This window comes from Anopheles funestus, chromosome X (genome assembly GCF_943734845.2).
Source record: "Anopheles funestus chromosome X, idAnoFuneDA-416_04, whole genome shotgun sequence".
NCBI lineage: Eukaryota > Metazoa > Arthropoda > Insecta > Diptera > Culicidae > Anopheles > Anopheles funestus.
In genome coordinates, this window is record NC_064597.1 from 17,234,793 (window position 1) to 17,251,852 (window position 17,060).

The following is a 17,060-nucleotide window of genomic DNA, read 5'->3' on the forward strand; positions in this document are numbered from 1 at the left end:
AGCTCCCCGGATCTTAATCCAATGGATTATTTCGTGTGGGGCGCGGTGGAACGGGACACCAATAGAACCTCCAGCAACACCAAGGCGGAGCTGATGGCGAAAATCAGGTCCGTTTTCGCGGCCTTGCCCCGCGAAACTGTCGCCAGGGCTTGTTCCCGGTTCCGGAGACGGGTGGAGGCCGTGATAGAAGCCGAGGGCGGATATTTTGAATAAAATCAATAAAATACATGGTAAGCTACTATTTCTAAAACAAAAAAAATTTCCCCGATGATTAATTTTGCCATAAAAAATGTTTTTCTTTCTCCGTAGGTGACTGTCAGAATTATCCCGAACACCCTGTAATTATATGTAAACTATCTGCTACTATTATATCTTTGATGATATCTATTTCTTCTATCTCTAATAAAGGTGTGTAGCATATCTGGTGCTGTTTATATACCCCTCTTCTAAATTCTTCGTCGGTTCGATCCTCCGCTGTTCCTTCAAATATTGTTTTTTTCTTTTCAGGGATGTATGTGCCAACAATTTTACATTTTATACAGCCATATGGGCTGTTAAAAGACTTCACTCCTAAAAGATGAAACATTTCTTTAATTAGATTGGATTGTTACACATAAACAAAACATAAACAATCACTTTGTAATATTACTGTCTTACCTTTCATGAACGCACGAGCCGGTGTGTCCGCGAGAAATGCTCTCAAACGGATGTCAAACACTGTTTCGTTGATCAGCATTCCTGACAAGAGTTATATTTAACATTAAATTATGTACCTGTTTAGCTTATTTATCAAACAAGGCCTTGGCGGTCTTAATGAATATACATACTGTTAGGAATCAATTCAAGTGGGCACTCAAATTCAGGACTACCTTGAATTTGATTGCCGATACAGACGACAAAAAAAAGACGGGAAATCAAGACAAAACAACAATGACGGACGTTCCCGAATCACCGCCACGTGCAGTGGACGAACTACCGGAACTCATTGTGACACCGGTTGAGCGGCAGTCCACGGGTAATGTAGGTGAAGTGGCCAGGTCTTCACTCGTGGAGGCCCAGCCTGCACCCCAGTCTCCCAGAAAACAGCTGTCTCCCGGTCCGACCAAAGAGGAGGTGGAAGAGCTGATGCACACGACGGAATTGATCTTGGAGGCCAACAACAAGCTTCTGCTTAAGTTGAACGCTGTAAAACGGTGGACACAGGAACAAACACAAGCACAAACACAGATAAACCAAACATCAGACAACCCAAACAGCAAAGACACCACACAAACAGACAAACCAACAAACACACAGGACACCCAAACAAACAACCCCTCGACCCACACAAACAAAATGACAAAAACACCAAAAGACACAAACACCAAAACACAAACAAACAAAAAGACCGAAACCACACAAAACTCTGAAACAGACATCCCTACGACCACGGACACACCCTTGACCCTCTCAAACGATGAGACAAGCAACATAACAGATAAACACACAGACACACAGACAGCCAAAAAGACAAAGAAACGCAAACGCAGACAAAACAAGAGCAAGACTACGGGCAACAGACAGGACCAGGACAAGTCTCAAGAACCGGCACCCGAATGGACAAAAGTTCTGAGCAAACAGGCCAAGCGACGGGCACGGAGGAAGCAGCGGAAGCAGGAACCAGTGGCGCTTGACGCGAACCAGCATCAGCAGCGGCAGCAACCGGAGCACCAGCAACAACCAAAACAACCGAAGCAGCGCGCGCATCGCGTCCCAGATGCGTTGGAGTTGGAAACAACGAACAACACAACACAGGACGAGATGATGCGCATCCTCAAGGAAAAGCTGGGGGATGATCGGCAGAAAGTGGAGCGTGTAAGGATGAATTTCCAGGGGAATATTCTTCTGGAACTGTCCTGCAAGAGCCACGACGAGACGCTTGAGATGTGGCGGAAAGTGTCCGAAGCACTGGAGGGCAAAGCGAAAGCCCGACCACGGACCCCCACAACTCGCCTCACCTGCACGAACATTCCACCAAGCTGCACCAACGAGGAAATTGCAACGGACCTTAGCACAGCCCTGGGAGTTACGATCTACGCGGACCAGATCAGTACCGTTAAATCCAATTACGGAACGCTGGTCGCATTTTTCGGATGCCCAGAGGTGGCAGTAACGGACGACGTGCTACTAAAACAGCATGTTGTCGGATTCAGCCAGTGCTGCCGGTTCAAGAAGGTTGAGGTGAAGCGCCAATGCTATCGGTGCTACGAGTTTGGCCACATTGCCACTCACTGCCGTGGGAAGGATCGGTCAAACAAGTGTCACCGATGTGCGGAGACTAAGCACTCAGGACCGTGCACCAAGGAACGGAAGTGCCTCGTCTGCAAGGGCCCGGAAGCAATCGGGCACTCGTTCGGACAGCGCAACTGCCGCCAAGTAGGAGAAGGGGTAAAAAACCGGCCTCGTCATGATTAATGTCCTTCAACAGAACCTTAATCACAGCCAGCTGGCCCAGGACATGCTGATGCAGACTGCTCGGAACGAAGGCTGCGACATAGTGTTGATCGCCGATCCATATCGGATTCCGGAGAACAACGGTAACTGGGTCGCGGATCCAACGGGCAGAGTTGCAGCAGTATCGACAGGAAGATACCCTATCCAACGCATAATCGAGAATCGGCGGGATTACTTCGTCGTGGTCGAAATGCGTGGTATCGTTTTCTGCTCCGTGTATCTACCTCCTGTGGGGTCCGATTTGTCAGTGGAGGATTATCGACGCAAATGGACCGAAATTGCGTCGGTGATTCCGCGGAATCGGGACACCGTGATCGGCGGGGACGTCAACGCCTGGTCAGGAGCGTGGGGGATGGAACGCAGACACAACGATGGAGAACGAGTTCATAGGGGAGCAGTGGTGATGGATGCTATGGCATCACTTGAGCTAGTCTTGTTGAACCGGGGCAACCGGCCAACCTGGAGCAACAACAGTGGCCGTAGTTCCATTATCGACGTTTCCTTCTGCAGCTCGTCTCTTCTGGGGGAAAATAACTGGCGAGTCTGCGACGAAAATCCAAGTGACCACAATACCATCAAGTTTGCGGTCGGGAGGACGACGACGCAGCGTAACCTGGGACGCAGTGCACAGCAGGCTTCGGAGAGCAGATGGGCAACCCGGTATTTCAACAAGGACTTGTTCGTTGAAATGTTGGGGTCACTGGACATCTACAACCGCACCCTCTCGGCGGACGAGTTGACAGAGGCAATGTCAACCGCCTGCGACGCGACGATGCCGAGATTGCCAGCAGCACGGGGAGGACGACGATCGGTGTACTGGTGGAATGACGAGATTTCCCAGTTACGTCGCACTTACATCGGGATGCGGAGAAGACTCAGGCGAGCCCGAACGGAAGAGCAGCGACTGGATCGGCGTCCGGCGTACACAGCAGCGAGAGCAGCACTGGAGCAAGCGGTCAAGCGGAGCAAGAAGGAGCAGGGCGATCAACTTCCGGAACAGCTGGGGCCCCACGGATTCGGGCCAGGCTACAAAATCCGGAGGCAGATGTGGCAAGGAGCCCGAGTACCGATGGAACGGGATCCAGCCAAGCTGCAGCACATCGTCGGCGAACTTTTTCCGGTGCAACCGCCCATGGAATGGCCCACAGCAACAGGATTGACGGACGAGGACACGGCACGGGATGCCGTTACCGAGGGTGAGCTGGTGAGCATTGCAAAATCGCTCAATCCCCAGCGTGCCCCAGGAGACGACAACATTCCGAACGTGGCCTTGATTGCGGCGATGACGGCGTTTCCACGCGTCTTCATGAGAACGTTCCAGCACTACATCGATTCCGGCCACTTCCCCGTCGAATGGAAGAGGCAACGGCTAGTGCTGTTCTCGAAGGCCGGGAAACCACCCGGAGAATCATCGTCGTACCGGCCAATCTGCCTGCTGAGTGTTCTGGGAAAAGTGTTGGAGCGACTCATACAGCGCAGACTTACGGAGCATCTGGATGCTACGGGCGGTCTCGCTGATGCCCAATACGGATTCAGGAAAGGACGTTCAACCATGGATGCCATCAACAGGGTGATTGCCAACGGAAGGGTTGCGCTCGACAAGAAGCGCAGGGGCGATCGACTGTGTGCGATGGTGACAATCGACGTGAAGAACGCCTTCAACACGGCCAACTGGACAGCGATCGGAGCAGCTCTGCAGCGAAGGAACACGCCACCGTACCTCCAGGCGTTGCTGCGGAACTACTTCACGAATCGCACGCTCCACTACGAAACGGATGAAGGAATGGTCTCGCTACCAGTATCGGCAGGTGTCCCGCAGGGTTCGGTTCTAGGGCCAACACTGTGGAATGTTATGTACGATGACCTTCTTCGTTTGGAGCTGTTCGGAAAGCGTGCGGACATTATAGGGTTTGCTGACGATGTGGCGTTCACCCTTATCGGGAGGGACCCGCAGGAAATCAGCAACCTTGCTACGAGGAATCTGGAGATGATCGAGCGTTGGATGGATGGAGTGGGATTGAAGCTGGCCCATCAAAAGACCGGCTACATGATCTTCTGCACTCATCACAACCCGCAGGTAGGTCAACTACGTGCGGGGGGACACACGATCGTATCCACGGAATCGCTCAAGTACCTGGGGGTCGAGCTCTGCCGCAAACAGCACCACGGTCGGCATTTGGAGAAGGTTTGCAGCAAGGCATCACGTATCACGAATGTCTTGACCGCTCTGATGCCGAATAAGTGTGGCCCAAAAAGCAGCAGAAGGAGACCCTTGGTTAACGTTGGGAATAGCATTGTCCGTTACGCGGCACCATCGTGGGGACGGACGCTTCTTCAGAAGGACGTTCACCGGACCACGGTTCAGAGGGCGCACCGCACAGGAGTTCTTCGAGTGGCCAGTGCCTTCCAAACGGTCTCCTACGATGCCGCTTGCGTGGTCGCAAGCACTATCCCGTTAGTCCTTCTCCTAGAGGAGGACATCCGCTGCCACGACGAAAAGGTAGCGAGGGGAAGTCCAGGACCAGACATACGAAAGCGGCAAAGGGAAGAGACCATGGGACGCTGGCAACAACAATGGACAGCCGGAGCGGGGCAGCCGAGATCGCCGGGGATGAGGACGAGGAGAATTATCCCGGACATTATGTCCTGGGTAAATCGCAAGCACGGAGAAATTGATTTTTATCTCTCTCAACTCTTTACAGGGCATGGGTTTCTCCGGAGCTACTTCGTCGACAAAGGCATCCTCGACGGCTCGCCAAACTGCCCGGTGTGTGAACACCAAGTGGAAGATGTCGACCACGTAATGTTCCACTGTCCACGGTTTGCTCGAACCCAACACGAGATGCAGCAGCAGAGCCGCACCCGCTTGACGATAGAAAATCTTGCAGCGGAAATGTGTGCCAACAGCAACACATGGGAAGCAGTCCGGACCGCCGCAAGGACCATCTTCAGAAACCTCCAAGTGAGATGGAATGAGGAAAGTCCACCTACGGCCAGACGGAGACGACAACAACGCCGGCGGAACACGGAACAAACGGGACAGCAACAGCTACCGCCGTAACCGCACCAAAGGATGACGACAACGGAAGCAGCAGCAGCAGCAACGAGTAACCAGAGCAGCAGCAGGAGCTAGACCCCACCGGAAGTAGCGGCTACGGACGGGCGGAATTAAGCAGCAGCAGCGGAAGGAAGGCACGAAGCAGCAGCAGCAGCTGAGACAACTAGGACGGATGACGCAGTAGCAGCATTGGAAAGCAGCAGCGCGTCAACAGGATGGGTGCATCGCACAAACGTTCCTGCATGGAGTACTACGCACATCAAGCGCATCGGCAGGGTTCGGATCAGGTCGAGGAGTGGTTTAGTTAGGGTCCCATCGGCTGCCGGGTCCGCTTCTCGGGTCCAGCGTCACGATGAATCCCACATAACCCATCTCGGAGGGATTGGTTTGTAGCCGCAAGCCGCCCTTCGAGGTGGGTACCTTTTGAAGGTTCCCTCCCCGTTAACAAAAAAAAAAAAAAAAAAAAAAAAAAAGGAATCAATTCAAGTATTCGATCCTAAGACAATTTACTGCAACGGAATAATACGTGTACCCGCGAACTAATCTATAAGTAACTATGTATATATATTTGGTTATATTGAATAAACAGTTTAGTTGTCTGCTAGCTTTCTTCTCAGTTGGTCTTCGTTTAGTAGCAATGAATAGACTACAACAGGTTATGGGCCAAGGCACCATGGAGAAAGTGATTCTCGGTATTCCGCGTTTTGACGGTGATGGAAACTTCAACAATTGGAGTTTCCGAATAAAAATGGTACTGGATGCGGAAAGTGTGTTGCATACACTCACGGATGACATTCCTGAGGACACAAAACTCAGAGAGAAATTCGATCTTGCGGATCGAAAAGCCAAGTGCCTGTTAGTGGGGTTTCTAGCAGATCAATACTTAGAAACAGTGCGTGACGCGTCAACCGCGAAACAAATGTGGAATTGCTTAAACGAAGTACGCGAACAAATGTGTAACAAGTCGTACAATTTTGAGAAAGCAACTAGCGCAACTCAAGAAGGACGAAGGTGATTCCATGCGTGCTCACATCAACGCGTTCGAAGACATAGTTCGGCAGCTCCGGACGGCTGGTGCAAATGTATCAGAGGCGGATGTAATTTCGCAACTTTTTCTTAGTGTACCCGATTCATATGACCCGTTGGTCACAGCGCACCCCGTTGGTTGTATATCCCGGATGCAAGAATAAATCTCTTGTCTGTTCGAAAAATGGAAAAGGCTGGTTTAAAAGTGACCTTTGTCCATGGAAAAGTGAAGGTATTCAAAAATTCAGAACTGTTGTTAGCCGGTGATACAGTTGAGTTTCCGTGAACAATTGGAAACAGGAACAGAATTGTTATTCAGTGGAAAAACGGCAAAAGAACATTTGTGGCATAGAAGGTTTGGGCACCTAAGTTCAACAAATCTTCAAATACTGATAAAGAATAATCTGGTATTGGGACTACCGATTAGTGCTGTTTCTGGTAAAACGGACAAAGTGTGTGAAACATGTGTCACAGGCAAACAAACCAGGGCGTCGTATTCTACACAGAAAGGGAAACAATCCACGCGAGTTCTGGAAATTATACACTCGGACGTATGTGGTCCGATGCAGAACATTGGAGTGAACGGTGAAAAATATTTCGTTTCCTTCATCGACGACTGGAGCAAGTGTACCGTAGTATTCTTAATAAAAACAAAGGCCGAGGTTCTTCGAAAGTTTTGTGAATACGAAGCGGTGGTGTGTGCTAAGTTTGGCAGGTGCATTTCTAAACTTAGATGCGACAACGGTGGTGAATTTAAAAACACCGAGTTTCAAAAGTATTGCCAATAAAGAGGCATACAAATCGAATGGACTAATGCATATACACCAGAACAAAACGGGACAAGTGAGCGGATGAACAGAACGCTTGTGGAGAAAGCACGCTGCATGCTGGAAGACAAAGGCGTAGACAGAAAGCTGTGGGGTCCTGCTATAGAAACTGCGGCTTACTTGGTGAACAGGAGTCCAGCTGCTGCTCTTGGAAAAACTCCATATGAGGTATGGAATGGGCGGAAACCAAACGTGGGGAGCCTAAAGGTTTTTGGAACCAATGTTTTTGTGCACATCCCGAAACAGTTTAGAGGTAAATTTGATGTAAAATCCCGGAAAGGGGTGTTTGTTGGATACACTGCAAACGGGTATCGGATTTGGAATCCAAAGAAAAATTGCATTTGCGCCTTTCGTGATGTGATTTTTAGTCATGAAGAAAACGTTAGTGTTATCAAAAACAACACAGTAGTTGTCCCTAAGGAAGTTAGTTCAAATCATTTACAAGAAACAGAATATGTAGAAGAACAACAAATTCCACAATTGGAAGAAAAATATGAATCCGCTGAAACAAGTTTCGATAGTGCAGGAGACAAATCGTTCAGCGATTTTGAAGAAACGTTAGATGAAGTAGGAACCAATCAACGTGAAAAGAAAACGCCAATCTGGCATAAAGATTACGAGATGAATTATGCTGGGTATGCTTTAAACGCATTAAGTTTTGTGGATGACATTCCATGCTCCACTTCCGAATTAACCCAAAGAAATGATTGGAAAGAATGGAAATCTGCAATGGATAAGGAAATGCAGTCGATGAAAAAGAATAATAGTTGGACACTTGTGGTACCTCCTAAAGGAAGAAAAATAATCACATGTAAGTGGGTTTTTAAAATTAAACATGTGGAAAACAAGGACGTTTATAAAGCAAGATTAGTTGCCAGAGGTTTTTCTCAAAAACCAGGTATTGATTATACTGAAACGTATGCCCCTGTGGCTAACCTAGACACATTGAGAACAGTTCTAGCATTAGCAAATGAAGAAAGGTTACATATCCATCAGATGGATGTAAAAACAGCGTTCCTAAATGGTGATTTAACTGAAGAAATATATATGGAACAGCCTGAAGGGTATGAAAAAGGCATATTCATTGGTTTCGGGGGCACTATCAGCATCAATGCGCCCATTCTCATCTTCTGATGCGTCTTCATCCCAATCGTCCTCTATCACCGCACAGTCCGTGTCATCATAACAATCTTCCTCGTCCTCGAATATGAAATCCAGTGATGCAGCTTCTGCGTGAGAAACATCCGGGTATTCCGAATCGGACTGTTCAATAGCTGAAATTTATCGTATCGCATCGTAAGTTCAATTACAACGTGTCTTTGATGGAATAAAACATTTACAACTCACCTTGTTCGTCTGGACCAGAACGAGAACTGTTAGGTCCAGGCTGGTTCTCTGCTTCCCATTCCTTTTCGTAATACTCCCAAACCGCTCTTGCACGTTTCCGGGACTCTCCATTTTTCTTCATTTGTTTAGAAACATCCATTTTGCACTGTTTTCTACTAGCTTGAGGCTGAAAATACACTCGAATCACCGAAGGAAATGGCAAAATACATTCAATCGCGGGAGACGCTATGTTTTGTTATGAAAATGGAGCCATAGGATGGTTACATTTACCAACACCATCATAAGCTTTTATCGCCGTCCTGGTCTTTTCTTTCTTCCATTTCACGATTCGAGCAAATTTTTACCCTTCACACCCCCTCGGGCCTATATTTCGCTTGACAATTTCTACTTGGGTTTTGACAGATGACTTGCACGTCAAGTATTCGATTCATTCGCGTTTTGATTTGGCTACAGTTCACGTGCGATAATAAAATCAACGTTTAGTCCTTTAGTAAAACAAGTTCAATTTGTTCTTACTCTGTTATACATATTGTGCGTATATCACTGCTCAACAAATATTTCCGTTTGATGATAAGGCTCCATTTTTTTATTTGCTTATTGTTATTGTCATTTAAATCATTTATGCCTCTTACTAAGAATGCCGATACTGTCATCCACTTCCTTACACTGCCGAGTGTGTTCCATATTACTTTTCAACATTTCAACTTCCTTCATAAACTGTTCATCCAGTGCCTTACAATCTGTTGAATTGTTATTGTCCACATTCGAGGAGTGGATGAGGAGGCGGTCGATCTGGTGATGTTCAGCGATTATATGATACAACTGGCCGAAGATGCTGCTAGGTTAACGACAATAGACTCTCCATCAATACGTGGAACCCTTAAGGGGAAGAGGGGTTTTGTAAACACGCAAGTGGAATAGGATAGCGACACAACGTTATTAGTGTCGGAAGGAAGCTGTTTGTTGTGTCATGCCACAGGCCATGGATTAACCGCGTGTCATAAGTTCAAAAACCTGCCCAAAGTGGGTAAAGAGACTAGGTGGGCTTATCCCTAACGATTTTACATCTGCGCTGTAGAAAAATGAATTAAAATTTGACGTTTGTGGGTCGAGTGTGCTTTGCGAGTGGTGGTGTTCAATGGTGTTTTTGTTATCCGCCAAATAAGTTTTTCCTTGAGTGCACGTTTCATGGTACGATTTTTAATTGAAAACAATATTATTCAAATTGTTTCGAAAAGTGTACAGTACAATTACGGTGAGTTAAATGAAAAACTGTGTGGTGTATGAAATATCAGTAAATCTGTGTTGTTTACATTTTCCAGATCTTATGTGTTCTTTTTCCCGAATCCACGGCCACGAAATTAGAACCAGAAATTGAATACAGAATTTTCAAGTTATTATAAACCGAATATTATACAACTACGGTGAGTGACATATTGAACTCAAACGAAAGCAATTATCCTTCCGGATACTTTAACATGCCTGTACCATAATTAACCCTTGGTCACAAATATGCTGCTAAATATCTAACTTAAACTAACAATGAATAACTTAGCTTATTGTTTTATATATTATGTTGTGTTTTTTTGCGACCCCATGGTTATGTGATACACGGCGTCGGTACCACGATGATAGGAACGGGTATCAAATCTCTTCCGGATCGTCCCCCGCAGTAAGGACTGATTATCCGGCTACGTGGTAAAAATAAGTCTAAAAAATCAAATTTTTAGCCAAGAGATAAAATGTTTTGTAAACTTTAAAGCATTATGAAACCCTTAAAGTAGTAATACTATGTGTTCTTACTTCGTGTTAGGCGATTGTTGTATTTATAGGCTTGTATTTATTGCTATTTTTGCTCATATTACACACCACTTACAAATCAATCAATCACTGCACTTTGAAAGATAACATTTGTATATGCATTTATTTTAGGAACCAACATGACTGGGAGATCTTGTGCAGCTAAATTTTGCAAAAACAATCGTGCGAATGCCAAGAAACGTGGCATATATGTTACGTTTCACAAATTTCCCAGCAGCAGCCAAACTCAAAAGGAGTGGATTCAATTTTGCCAGAGAGTGGAAAACTGGGGACCCAAAAATTTCCACACCCTATGTTCTATGCATTTTAAAAATGAAGACTTTCAACTACAAATATCACCAATAATTTGCATCAACAATAGATTACGGCAGCTTAATCCAACAGGTATGAAAAAAGTCCGCTACATTGAATTATTATAATGTTTAATTTCTTTTAGCAATTCCAACAATTGAAACAAAAAGCGCTACAACTTTAGCTAACAAACAGCAGCAAGTGAATGATACTATTTCACAAAGAATGGAGCAGTTGTACGAAGAAGATTTACCTTATACCGAACCTATGGATCAGCATATTGGCGACATCACATTAAACATAGAATTAGAACAGCTTAGAGTAGAAATTAATAATTTAAAACATGTGAATAATAGTTTAAGAAATAGGTTAAGACAATTAAATAGTGAAAACATAACATTTAGGACGGAAATAGCTAGACTTAAAGAACAGTTAGATAAGAAAAACGACAGCAACGTTGATTTTGATCAATTAGTATCTCAAATGAAATTATATCTGAAAGGAAGCTTTTCAGAAAATCAAATATATTTAATTTTAAAACAAAAGCAACGTGTGAATTGGACAAAACTAGAGCTAAGTTCACCATTGACTTTGCGGTATTTCAGCAAGAAAGCTTATAACTATCTGGGAACAGATTTACAGTACCCTCTACCATCAAAAAGATACACTCAGCAGTTAAACATAAAAGCAGGAATTCTGGACGATGTTTTAAATTTAGTCGGGATCGACAATGTGTACCCAGTTTCGACGAACTATTTGCAAGTCGTTATGGCACGTGGCTTGTTTAAAAACTGGAAGCATCCAGTGTTCATAGGGTTCGACCAGAAAAGTGACAAAAGAAATATTTTTTTTCAATAATTGTTAAGTTAGCAGAACAAAATATTAACGTAGCTTCCACGTAGGACAGCTCCGACGATTCCGACGGCTCCGGCTGCCGACTAGGCGGCTCCGGACGGCTCCGAACGGCTCCGACGATTCCGACGGCTAGGGCTGCCGACTAGGCGGCTCCGAACGGCTCCGGACGGTTCCGGACGGCTCCGACGATTCCGACGGCTTCGGCTGCCGACTAGGCGGCTCCGGGCGGCTCCGGACGGTCCCGGGCGGCTCCGGGCGGTTCCGGGCGGAATCGTGGTTTTAACCTAGCCGGAATCGGAGCCGGAGTTGCAATGCTCGGAAGCGGTTGGGAGCCGTGGGTGCGATTCCGAGAACCCATCACTAAGTATGCGTGCGGTACAGCTAGGGACACGGGAGCGAATAGAGCCAAGGCGGACCTTTTTTTTTAATTTGTTAAATATAGCGAAAACTACGAAAACCGCATTTTTTATTGCGCTCCGCGTGCCTACAATTATCATTATTATTGTTATTATTTTTTTCCCAGAGACGAAAGAAACTAAAGGGTTTCAAAGTCTCATTAATGTTTTAACCAACCAACCTTCATTATACTGCTGCTGCTCCAATCCGCCCATCCGTAACCGCTACTTCTTGGAGGGTCTTAGCTCCTTTAGCTGAACTGGTTACATGTCGCTGTTGCTGCTGCTTCCGTTGGCATTATCCTTCGTTGCGGTTGCAGCGGTTGTCATTGCTGCCTCGCTTGTTCCGTGTTCCGCCGTCTTAGTCGTCGTCGTCTTCTTCTTGCCGTTGGTGGACTTTACTCGTTGCACCTCTTTTGGAGGTTTCTGAAGATGGCCCGAGATGCAGTTCGCACTGTTTGCCATGTGCTACTGTTGGCACACAATTCCACCCTCTAAGATGCCTTTCTCTACGAAGCAGATCCGGAGAAGCCGATGTCCTGTCCCACAGGACATAATGTCCGGGATAAGTCTCCTCGTCATCCCAGGCGATTTCTGCCGATCAGCTCCGCCTGAAGAAGTATTGATCTTCGGTTGGAAAAAGTCAACATGCATTATTTGATAGTGATTTAATTAAATTTAACGAACCGTATGGGAACCACAGAAGCGCTTGTTTACATGTTTTACATGCCAACTAGCTGATTGCCCTTAGTGACGTCGTGCTCCAGCTGCTCGTGGAAGCTCAACTTGTCATCATGCAGCACTCCTCGATCCCTTTCACAGCTTTTTCGACCAAGGGCGGTATGGTTTAATTTATACGTGCAAATGAGGGTATTACGCTTCCTGGCGAACGAAACGAATGAAACACTTCTTGAAGATTTTTGGAGAACAAGTCTATGCATTATTATTCTTTTTTACATTTAATTATTTTTATTTAACCGTCAACTAATGATTACCGACTTTGGTATGATTATGATGATGATTCCACCTCGACTCCTCCATAGGATCACGAAGGACGAAACTATCTTTGAGATATTTGAGTGTATATTGTCTAGTTCCTATTTTCGAGTGGGTGTTTGTTAGCTTTTTTATAACTATGGTTGGCAGAGCCTGGTCTAGAAATGCTATTTACTGTCTACGTCTCTGTAGGAAACAGTGAGGCAGACAAGAGTACTTTCCGCACTCATACCATATCATGTCATCGAAAGATATGACGTAGTGGCGTAATCAGCCCTCATTACGGGGGAACGGTCCGGATGGGATTTGAACGTCGGTCCTGTCGAATGTAGACCGGCGCCGCTGTCTCCTCACCACCGGACCGCGCCATGTCTACCACTGGCTTTAAAGTAATTGTGACAGGCAGAATTATTCCTGCTGACTCTTACTAAGGTAAACCTAACCAAAGCCCATTTTACGTGCGCGTTTTATGAAGCTATGCAGTCTATTTATTTTACCTTTTCTTTTTTTCTTTTCATCATCATCACCTTACTGGTGTTGACGTTCGATTTGCAATGATTTGCAAGGAGGGTTATCAGGGTATTTGCAGGAGGGTTACATTCAAAATTCAGACATATTATTTTCTATTAACATAAATATCATTATAACGCATTTCACAGTCTTCTTTACATGTTACAAAACATTTTACACACTAATAGATAAATTCATTTATACTAGTTAATCTAAAAGTAAGACATTATTTAAATAACCTAACATTTAAATATAAATACTAAAAATAAACAATAACATAAATAGATGAGAAAAATAATAAATAATAAATAAATAAATAAATACATCGTCATTAACACCTTTACCTTTAACTATTCCTTATGTACCTAGCGGACAATTGCTTAAACGCTGAAATAGTCCTTTCATCTCTTACATCTTTTACAAAGATTTTGCACATGCTGCAGACGTGACACTTGGAACTCTAGGCATACTAGCACTACGAGTGTTGTATGAAAGTCAGTCCCTCTTAGTACACGCTCAGTCAGATAGTTTGGTAACAGTCCTTTTACTAATTTAAACGCAAATATCATGGTCACATATGTTATGTAGTTAGTAACTCCGAAGTTTACTCCGGAATACTCCGAATCTGGAGTTAATATCGGAGATTACTCCGGAATATTTCGGTTTTCATACGTCGGAGTCGGAGTGAAATTCATGAATCCACTCCGGAGTTCCCATCACTAGTCCAGCGAATGTCCGACAAACAAGCAAAAAATCATAACACATAACATAATCAGATAAAAAAACAAAACACAACAAAAACTAAAGCTAGCTGGCGTGTCTCAAACTCAAACTACATGCCAGTAACAGAGTTGTAGAAAACATCTTGTCATCCAATGTTTCGCGCTTCAATGAGAATCCAGCGATTCTGGTTGATCAGGTTGATTTGCGATTCCTTGTCATCGTACCCTCTTTTTTTTCTTCTTCTTGGCGTATCGACCTCTGAGGTTATTCCGGCCATTTCTGGCTTATTCGACTTATATTCGACTTATATAAGCGACTTGTAGGGTCAGAATACCGTACAAAAAGAAAACAAATAGGCGGCCACTGGCTATATACTGCTTTGTCCAAAAATAAAGTGACTTTGCGTTTTTTTCCAAAAGATTTCCATAAAGTAATGGACGAGTTTCGCAGAACGCATGCCCACACGCACCAGCTAAAAGAGGAAAAAACGACAAAAACAGTTATCTTTAGCCTCCCAGACTATCCTGAGGACGTAGTAAAAGTAGCACTAGAAGAATTGAAAGTGAAACTGATCGCCATAAAAAAGCTACATATAAAAAAGAGATTTGACGACCAGAAGCTGTATCTCCTGCATTTCAAGAAGGGTTCTTTAACGCTCAGCGAACTCAAAAACATCCGAGCTGTTAAGCACCACAGAGTGTTCTTCGAATACTTCAAAGCATCAAGCGGCCCGATGCAGTGTAAAAACTGCCAACGTTACGGTCACGGTGATTGTTGCGACAGAATTGTCTCCTGGGTGCGTAGTCCAGTTGAAACGACTGCGTTAATGAAAACGCGTAGACAAGAAACGCATAGGTAGGGTCCGGTAAAGACGTGGAAAAAAAGGGAAGTCATGAGGCGTGAGGTCGAGTAGTAGACTGACAACGAGCACAGGTAGATCACAATTTTATTAGCGCAGCGTACTGTGCTGAAATAAAGTGAAGAACCAAACCAAAAATAGTGTTCATTTAGTATTGCCCTCTTCCGAAGTAACAGTGATGCCAACTGCAATCGACCTCTGCCAAATTTAGACCTGAGTAAAATAATTACCATAGAACAAATAGACAGATTGATTGCATACCTTTCAAAACTTATAACTAACGCTCATAATCCTTCGCAACCAAGGTGCTCGTCCCCCGGGTTCCCCTTCTGTCCGCATAGGTCCCCGCAAGCTTGCGGCAACTAGCTGGAAGGCAGTCGCTGTAAGCCGCGAATCCTGTCGATGAAGACGCCGCAGAGCGCCGACAATCGGAGAGCATTCTTGTTGCTCAGAGTCTGCCGGCACCGGGAGACCAGCTACCTTCGCAGCTGGTCGGTGCACGGCGGAGGCCAAACAACAGTGGTGGCTCTAGATAGGAACCTAGCAGACGTTAGGTTCCACGACGCTTAGTGAACACTAGGCGCGCGGATACGTACCGCTAACTAAGAGGAGACGAGACGCGGAAGTGTGCACGGACGGTGTACGACATTGCTTTCGGAGCTGGTTGAGCACGGACAGTGCGACCACACCAGCGTGCGGCATCCTTGATTCCGGCAGACTCAGCGTACAAAGCTCGGAAGCAAGAGCAAGAAGGTTGACAATTATTGGTCAATCAGTGATCGACAAAGAAGAAGTTTTTCCTGGACAACGACAAAGGATCGTACAGGCTATGCACAGAGGAGAGGTGTGCGTGAGCTCAAATGGTACGGTTGTGCTTCGTACAGCTCCGTGAATAATTTCAGAAAAAGTAGCGAAAATCAATCGTACGCTGCAATTCTAACTGGCTTGATCGGACGCTCCTGAAGTCTCTTCAGGAAGTTGGAGAGAATGTCTCAAAAATATGAAGGGCGCAAGGTGGGCAGTTGCTCATTGAGGTAGCGTGGGTTCCTCGATTGCCGGAACACTTACTAAGGCTCTGGAAGGGAAAGCATCGGTTGTCTGCCTCGCAACGACTACTTCAATAGAAGTCCGTGATCTGTATGAGGTTGTAACGTCGGAGGATGTTGCGCAGGCCCTGCATGAACAATTTGGGTTAAAAATGCAATCATGTGAGATTCGAGTCAAACCTGGAAAAACAAAGGGCGCACAGAGGGCAGTTTTCAAAGTGCCGTACTCTGATTCTCAAAAGATGAACCAGGTGAAGCTACGGGTAGGCTGGAGCATTTGCCACCTTCGCGAAGTGAAGGAGATAAAAAAATGTTTTAAATGCTGGCGGACGGGGCACACTAGCTAACATGCACTGGAGAAGACCGTAGTAACCTCTGTATGAAGTGCGGTCAGGAGGGCCACAAACGGCAAGAGTGCCGTAATCCAGTGGCTTGTTTGGATTGCAGGGGGAGCGCGACGTCTTGTTATGCCACTGGTAGCAACCTGTGTCCGAGGCGTCACGTTACTTTGAGCTCTCAAAATGGTTAAGTTATTGTAACATAACTTTCTGTTGTGTGATTTCTGGATGAAGTATCTGACTATCATATTGATCTGGAAACGGCCGAATCGGAGGGTCAGTCAGTCAGCGATACAACACCAGGTGTGGATGATAGATTCATAAATGCTCCATCAGGTGATGATGCGAAGGGAAGACCAACGAAGCCAGATGATCCTTTGGGATGGAGACAATTCACACAGCGATCCAGCCGTGTACGTGGTCACCGTGATGACGTTTGGCGGCAAAATGCATCAAAGACGAGCACTACGTGGAC

General features: G+C 45.7%; 1 protein-coding gene across 1 annotated transcript; it reads right to left on the bottom strand.

Annotated features, from left to right (window-relative positions):
• Positions 1-6,109: 6,109 nt before the first annotated feature.
• LOC125760427 (uncharacterized) lies at positions 6,110-10,680 on the bottom strand. Its single transcript, XM_049420568.1, has 2 exons — positions 8,752-10,680; positions 6,110-8,678 (listed from the first exon to the last, which is right to left on the bottom strand). The coding sequence occupies exons 1-2, from the start codon at positions 8,888-8,890 to the stop codon at positions 8,434-8,436; spliced, it is 384 nt and encodes a 127-aa protein (XP_049276525.1). The 5' UTR covers positions 8,891-10,680; the 3' UTR covers positions 6,110-8,433.
• Between the last annotated feature and the right edge of the window lie 6,380 nt (positions 10,681-17,060).

Excerpts from the sequence above, each read along its gene's own strand:
- LOC125760427 (XM_049420568.1), bottom strand. The coding sequence starts at position 8,890 with ATGGATGTTTCTAAACAAATGAAGAAAAATGGAGAGTCCCGGAAACGT. Across the intron at positions 8,679-8,751 it reads TTCTGGTCCAGACGAACAAG|CTATTGAACAGTCCGATTCG; the intron begins GTGAGTTGTAAA and ends GATAAATTTCAG.